At 33.7% G+C, this 8,030-nt stretch overlaps 1 protein-coding gene across 1 annotated transcript; it reads left to right on the plus strand.

Moving 5' to 3' along the window:
• The first annotated feature begins 4,879 nt into the window (after positions 1–4,879).
• On the plus strand, positions 4,880–7,623 carry LOC111370267 (fe(2+) transport protein 1-like). The gene is made up of 3 exons (XM_022991944.1): positions 4,880–5,517; positions 6,937–7,086; positions 7,232–7,623. The coding sequence occupies exons 1-3, from the start codon at positions 4,927–4,929 to the stop codon at positions 7,535–7,537; spliced, it is 1,047 nt and encodes a 348-aa protein (XP_022847712.1). The 5' UTR covers positions 4,880–4,926; the 3' UTR covers positions 7,538–7,623.
• The last annotated feature ends 407 nt before the right edge of the window (positions 7,624–8,030 follow it).

Consider the following 8,030-nt stretch of genomic DNA (forward strand, 5'->3'; position numbering starts at 1 on the left):
CTATCCATAAGACTTGTTATATAGCTAGATCGAGTTCTCCATTGAGATTGCCTAGATGAATAAATATAAGGAGAACTCATGTTAGATAAAGAGGAATATCTGAACAATATTTGTATGGTGTATTTTATTTGTAAGATTAAATATACACCCTAAGAACCAATAAGAAATGAAAGAATTGATCACTGCTTCTTAATTGTGTAAGTCTCAGAGACACATATGGCCGCACTTATATACCCTTATGACTTTTGACTGTTTCTCAAAATTTTATTTAGGTGTTGCTACTTTAGCATTTTACCAATAACTATGGTTAATTCGATTTGTTGGAGCATGTCTAGAAAAGCAGCTGACTTGAAATGAAAGGATTCAAGTAGGAAATGACGACTATTTTATCTAACATCTTAGCTTGTATTCATCGGCCGGACAATTGTGTTTATTATTTGAGTTTTGTGACACAATTGTGAATACAATAAAAATGAGAAAGTTGAATATATTCTAAAATAAATTGAGGGATAAGAAATATGTCTAAGATATAGTGAGAAATATATTTCCTTTTCTAGAGTTGCTACATATCTCTAACAGTGTATGTGTTGTGTGCTCTTAAATTAACAAGCTGGTCACACAATCATTTAACTGTATGAAGTTAGAGATGTTGAGATAAATATAATTGATATTGTATTAGAATCAAGTCAAGTCCATCATGTGCGAGTGAGAGATGTTGTAAATAAATAAATAAAAAAATTTGCCCATATGGGTTGACCCGACCCGAATTATCTAAGAGTGAGGGAGAAGTTGAGGAAGTTGAGAAAATTGAATTTTAAACTCAACTTCCTATAATCCACAAGTACCATATACAACTTCCACATCAAAGAACATAAAAAAATGCATACAAAATTCATATGGTAAATAAAAGAAAGAAAAATACTTGAGGGTGGTGGCTTGATTTTAGAAGTATATCATCTCAAATTGGATTCTTGGATTGTGGTTATCAAATTCTTTCCTTTTATTTAATTTTCGACCAAGGAATAAGTACAAAACAGTGTAGAAGACAACTATTTAAAGCTAAAAATCAACTAATTTAGGTTAACGAGACAAAATATCAATCAATCATGACTTAGGAAGATATTACTAAATCAGGAATATGTACTAATATATACTGACATACTTTTTGAATATTCCGTGATTTTTAATTTTTTTTTTTTAAAAAGTCTTGATTTATTAGCCCAAAAATTTTAAAGGCTTTCACAAGTCCATATTAAGCCCTTGTTTGACATAGATTAAAATTAAATTTTTAGTAAATCTTAATAAAAGTTTATGAAATGGGTGGTTGAAAAGTTATGAAACTCATAAAAGATGTGGTTAATATTAATTATTTGATTTTGACTTAAATTAAAATTTGATTTAAATCAATACCAAAAAGGGACTAAACATTGAGGCTTTTATTAAGCATTAAAAATTATATATTAAATACACCTAAATATTTTTAATCTATAAAGTGTTTTGAAATGCAAGTTGAATACACAATAATTTTTCTGTTGACTTTAGGATTATTTAAAAGTTAGGATAAGAAGAATTGAAGTAGATGAAATTCGTTGGCATGAAACATGACAAAATCGAAATTCAAAACTGAAGCAATTATTCCAGCCACCCAAGCTATGACAACAACATGAATATTCATTTGGTTGGCTCTTTTCTGGAGTCTAACCATAAATTTCAAATAATGTTGCATTATCACAAGCATTGATACTACTGCTATATAAATTGTGCTAAGGCCTTTACTCATAAATTTCAAAGCTACCTTACAATAACAAGACGATATTGGAATTAATTGGATCAAAGCATTAAACATGAATTATTTAAAGTAGTAGGCTATTACAATTAATTTGGAAAATTGAAAAAATCTCCAATAAAAAGCCTATAGGATGTTAAGGCCTATTAGAATATTATAAGTGCATAAAGAGAAGAATTTAATTCCACATTGAAAGATTACACTTGTTCACGTGGTGTGACTTTTTGAGATAGTGATTTAATACTACTAGTGCCTTGGGCTAGCTTTACCTAGCCGCCCATGCCCCCGTGTGTGACGCATGGCCCGCACATGTTACAAAGGACATATTAGGTGCTTTAGAGTTGCATTTGTACATATAAGCATCGACACAAGGAGCTAAAGAGCCTTTTAGTTTTCAAAAATGTAACATGGTTTAAAGACGTGACATAATGAGTTGACACTTACGTGGCAGTGATGATTGGACATCTAATCATCGCACGTGATGTCTGGAATTCCCTCCAGGTTATTTACTTTATCGTTGTCGGAACGTGAGAATCTCTTTTCTTTGTTTGAGGCCAACAAAATGCTCAATCCACGTCCAAAAAATAAAAATAAAGACTTATCTAGGCCTTTGAATATAGAAGTTTATTAGGAGCAGTTTTATGAACTATAGCTTAATCTCTTACAGGTTTTGTTCGTTAGGTAAAACACAGTGATTGAACGTGAAATTAAAAGAAATGAATGAAAATCGGTGAAAAAGGAGGATATGCAAGGTTCAATGGACTAAATTGTAAATATTCAGTAGTTGATTCAAACTACAAAATTGTTGACCCCAAAAAGTGTTGCTAACAGATGTCGGACCCACCCGCGCACATGTGAGCGAAAGTCCAACACGCTAAGACACGTGGACGGTCTAAAACGGACGGATCGAGGATGTGGGAGTAGCTCAGCGGCGCGGGACAAGGACGTTCGAAATCACACGGGATGTTCGTTGACCGATTGTACAATAATTACCGATCGATGTTTGTAAACGTGTATCCAAATATGTATGAACTCGTTTATATTGCAAGATAATAAGAAAGAGAGAGTTGAGTAAAGTATGATTTCTTATATTGATTCTTGCATTAGCCTTTGTATGGGGTATAGGGAGAGTATTTATAGTGTCACAAGTTAGATCGTGACCTTTGTTTCGAGGTACACGTGGCCTCATCCGGTTAATTTACATGTCAAATTGTAGGCATCAGCCGCACTTGGCCTGCTATACATTTATTGATTGGCAGAGCCGCCTCTACTAATGACAAGACTTAACATTACACTCATGACAAACATCCTATCAATCATTCAAGTAAGATTTTTGTGTAGACGATCTATTGGGAGAAGCGTCTATGGAAGATGCTGCTTTGTGATTCGGAGGCTGCTACATTGGCTACAGAGTTTCGGCCAATAGGGTCTCGTCCACCTTCAAAAGGTCTCGGCATATGGGTTTCGAAAGCTCCTCAAGAGGCAATGATAAATGGGCCTCAGTATATATGGGCCTAGGCTTCTGTGGACCTCGATTTGTGGGCATCAGCTTCAGTGCCACGTGGTTCGACATGAGCTGACAGTGGGCCCCGGTGGGTTGCCCAAGTGTGCAAACACGTAACAGTAGTCCCCCAAGTTATGAGATTTCTAAGGTAATTCGAGAGAAGGAATAAGAATTTGACATGTTATAACAATTTTTGTGAGGTTCGACAAAGAATAGAGAGAGACCCATATGCCTTGAATGATCTTAATAGATGTTCTATAGTTTAAATATTTGCTTTCATGTTCGCATTTTTCATAAAAATATAGGAAGATCACATGAGAGGGCATATTTAATTCTGTTCGAAAGATTATTAAATAATTTAGGAACATTGATTGATAAGAATGAATATATATTATCATGATATTGATTTGCATTAAATTGAAATAATAAGGGGATTCAAAATCTTAGTAAGCATTCAACCTAATTTTACAAAAAAAAAATTCACAATTTTCTCATTAGAATATTTAGTTTAAATAATTAATTAGTGTAAATTCTTTATACAAAATCTGCTATTCAATAGAGTTAGTATTATTGATCCTAGACTAAATGAATAGTTCTCGTGTGACGATATCTTATTTATTATTATATTAATTTTCCACGATACGATACATTTGTGTGGGATTTCGTATAATCAGTTTGAATGGAAAAAACGTGTGAAGATTGTATGCATTCGTTCCTATGCAATGGGTGTATGTTAAGAGTCATGGACCATTGTAATACATATCCCACAATTTGAAGTCGTGTGATCTAAGGGCTCAGATTCAGACCAAATCAAAAGATGTATCCATTCTCAAGAGACTTAAAATTCTATTTAAAGGGAACCCTTATTCCATAATTCACACACCAAAATAATTGCAAAGTTCGGCTGATGTTTAAATATTCGCTCTCTATAAAATTTTCTCCGAATTGATTTTGTAGAAATAAAGTTCTATCCAAATTTTTGTAACGAAAACATTGTGTCGAGCAATTTGATGTTCGTATTTTATTTCATTCAAGAAGAGTATTTGTCATTATTGGTTTGATCGATAATGCTGGTGTAATGGAATATCGACTTTGAAAAAAACGTTGTATATTAAGAGATTAACATTCGATAAATTTTGTTGGCATTAGTGTAGGGATGAAATCTGTTTTAAAGGGATTTGTTTCAACATATCTCACCTCATCTCTCTCTTTTCTTTTTTCTTTTCTTTTTTTCTTTCTTTCTTTCTTTAAATTGTATGGTTCATTAATTTGACAACAGAAGTTGCCGCACGTGTCATACATAAGGCCACATAAGCAATCAAAACACGTGCCTGCCTCAAGCATACCTGTACTCCTGACCCTTCCAATGGTCCCTAACACACGTCGGCATATTATATTTGCCATATTGCTTAGTCACCATATATTAAACTGAATGCAGGGCCGTTCCATGCCATAACCCTTGGCGTCTACTTGTTATCAAGATTCAAGGCGTGACTATAGTATAATATACATTGAGTCAAACTGAAGCACATGATTTCAAAAATTTCTATATATATATCGGCACCAAGGTATTGGAAAACCAAACAAATCAAACAGCCAGCAAGGAGTTCGAGAGATCGAGAGAGAGAGAGAGTCAATGGCTTCCAAACTCTTGAAAATCATCTGCATCTTCTTCTTGATTTCCATGCTCTCAGTACAAGTCCTCTCAGTAGTGGAAGAATGCGGTGACGAAGAAGACGACAGCTGCATAGACAAGAAGAAAGCTTTGCCACTCAAAATTATAGCCATTGTATCCATTCTCGTCACGAGCATGATCGGGGTGAGTTTACCCCTCGTCACACGCTCGATTCCGGCCCTCAGTCCGGAAGGAAACCTTTTCGTGATTGTTAAGTGTTTCGCCGGAGGTATCATTTTGGGTACTGGGTTCATGCATGTTTTACCGGATTCATTCGACATGTTGTCGTCCAGCTGCTTGAAGGAAAATCCATGGCATAAGTTCCCTTTCACCGGATTTGTAGCCATGTTGTCTGCCATAGTTACATTAATGGTAGACTCGATGGCAATCAGTGTCTATTCTAAGAAAAACAAAGCTGGAGTTCTACCTGAGTCTCAAGGAGATCAAGAAATGGCAGTAGTGCACACTGGGCATTCTCATGGTCACCACCACCATGGATCCAAACTTGATGTTGAGGGCCCACAACTTCTTCGTTACCGCGTAATTGCTATGGTTAGTCATTTTCTAAATCAATATTATTGTTACGTAAAAACTAGAATAGACAATATAAAAAAAAAAAAAAAAAAAAATTAAGAATACTAAAATTTACATGAAAACTCTAGATGGGACAAAAATTCGGGTAGAGTAGGAGAAATCTACCATATGTACATATGGGTGTGAGAATAATAGAATAGGTCATCGAACCCTTCACTACCACCACAGACCCCCAAAAGTTCTCATAATCTTGATATGAACACATATGTCACACTGCAAATTTTTCGGGTCAGTCCAAACAGAATTTGGATTACCGTAATCCAACAATTATATATTTATTTATTTATACATATATTTAGAGTTTTTCATTTGTTTAACCAATGCATGCAGCATGCATTAATTTATACATCAAGAATTATTTTAAGTCAAGCCAATAATGATGCTAAATTATATAATCAAATAAATGGAAACGAAACTGCCAAGTTCTTGTTTACCATTTGAAAACACTTGCTTGATGACGGCACAAGAGGTGATCAGTTTATTATTAAATTAATTTTTCCTGCCCTTTCAACATTAATTAAACAGAGGGTTAGAAAAGGATAAGATTATTATATGTTCTATTATTATAATTTGCCTGTGGATATTTTACAGACACCTTGTTCTATTTATTACAGTATTGTCTCTTAATGCTTAAGTAATTTGGGTGGGGTCTTTGACGAAATTTCTTAGGGAATAAATAAATTAAGTGAAGTATGTGCTCGTCAAAAAAATTACATCAATAATAACAAAATGATATCATTGTTGGTGATTGTTACGCAAGTTAATATTATACCACGATTCGAAGAAAGTTATTCATGGTAATATAATCAGTTATTACACGTGACAACAACAATCACAATAGAGTTTCAGGTCGTGGATGTCATCGACATCTCCGATAGTGCTTCAGCTGTCGATCAATGATGGAGAAGCTTTTGTTTTTAATAATTTACTCAATGATTTGAGATATTATATTATACATTATCTATAATCTTACCAATACATAAGTTACTTTTATTACGATTGGTGATTGGTGATTCTAATTAAATAAATATTTGTTGATGATTTAAGAAAAAAAATAGTTGACATCAATACAGTGGGTTATCGTTGATGCACCTTCCTTAGCGATTATTGATGACAATGTGCTCCATGATGCAATCATCGTTGGTGCTTAGCATCTTTATCTGAGAAATCGTTGGTATCTTAATATATCTCCAATTTTAGTTATTTAATAATCTATTAACGATATATTTCATTAGTCTACAAGTTGAAATACATATCATTTGTTACAAATGATAATCTATTTTTCTTAATTTATTTGTGTTATGTATAGAACACATTTTTTTTTTATAATTATACAATAAAATAATTAATACTAGCAAGATGAAAATATTTTGGCAGGTTTTGGAGTTGGGAATCATTGTTCATTCAATAGTGATAGGGCTCTCTCTTGGAGCCTCCAACAACATTTGCACTATCAAAGGACTTGTAGCTGCACTTTGCTTCCACCAAATGTTTGAAGGAATGGGACTTGGTGGTTGCATTCTCCAGGTTAATCATACATAAATCATTTTCCTAAATGTCATCAGAAAAAAAGTAGAAAATAATTGCTTATTTCAAGATTTAGTCACTTTCTTAGTGTCGTTGTTCTACTATCAATGCTCTTATGTATTAATGAATTTGAAAATGTATGCAGGCAGAGTACAAGTTTATGAAGAAGGCTATAATGGCCTTCTTCTTTTCAGTAACAACTCCATTTGGGATCGCACTTGGAATGGCACTGTCGACTACTTACAAAGAAAACAGCCCTCGTGCTTTGGTCACTGTTGGTTTGCTTAATGCCTCGTCAGCTGGCCTTTTGGTTTATATGGCTTTGGTGGATCTTCTTGCAGCAGATTTCATGGGACCAAAGTTACAGGGTAGAATCAGGCTGCAAATCAAATCGTATATAGCTGTTCTGTTGGGTGCTGGAGGAATGTCTCTGATGGCCAAATGGGCTTAGAAATAATCAATTATTGGGTTATATTATCCATTATAATTTGCATGGACATGGAGAAATATAGAGATAATTTCTATTTCATTTTTTAATTTTAATGGTATTAATCCAACATGTTATCATAAAACAATATTGCAACAATTTTATTCTAAAGGTTATGGAGGACATTAATAATTTTACATAAGAACATAAATATAATAGAACGTTGGAGCTTGACACAATGAAAATGGTTAAAGACGACAATAAAAACAATGAAGCGAAATTTCAAAATACCAAAGATATATTATATTCATTCCATGATATCTGATGAAGTAATACCAAAATCGATATGGTGTTCGAAATAGAAGAAGAACCTTATAATTTTTAAAACGCTTCTGTTTTGTCCAATGGTAGACGCACATGACCCTAACACTTGGATTGAAAGGAAAATTGGAAGTCTCGTTCAAATGGCAGAAACACAATCTTTGGCACAACCTCGAACATAGACGCCATTTAAGTG

This window comes from Olea europaea, chromosome 21 (genome assembly GCF_002742605.1).
Source record: "Olea europaea var. sylvestris chromosome 21, O_europaea_v1, whole genome shotgun sequence".
Classification (NCBI taxonomy): domain Eukaryota; kingdom Viridiplantae; phylum Streptophyta; class Magnoliopsida; order Lamiales; family Oleaceae; genus Olea; species Olea europaea.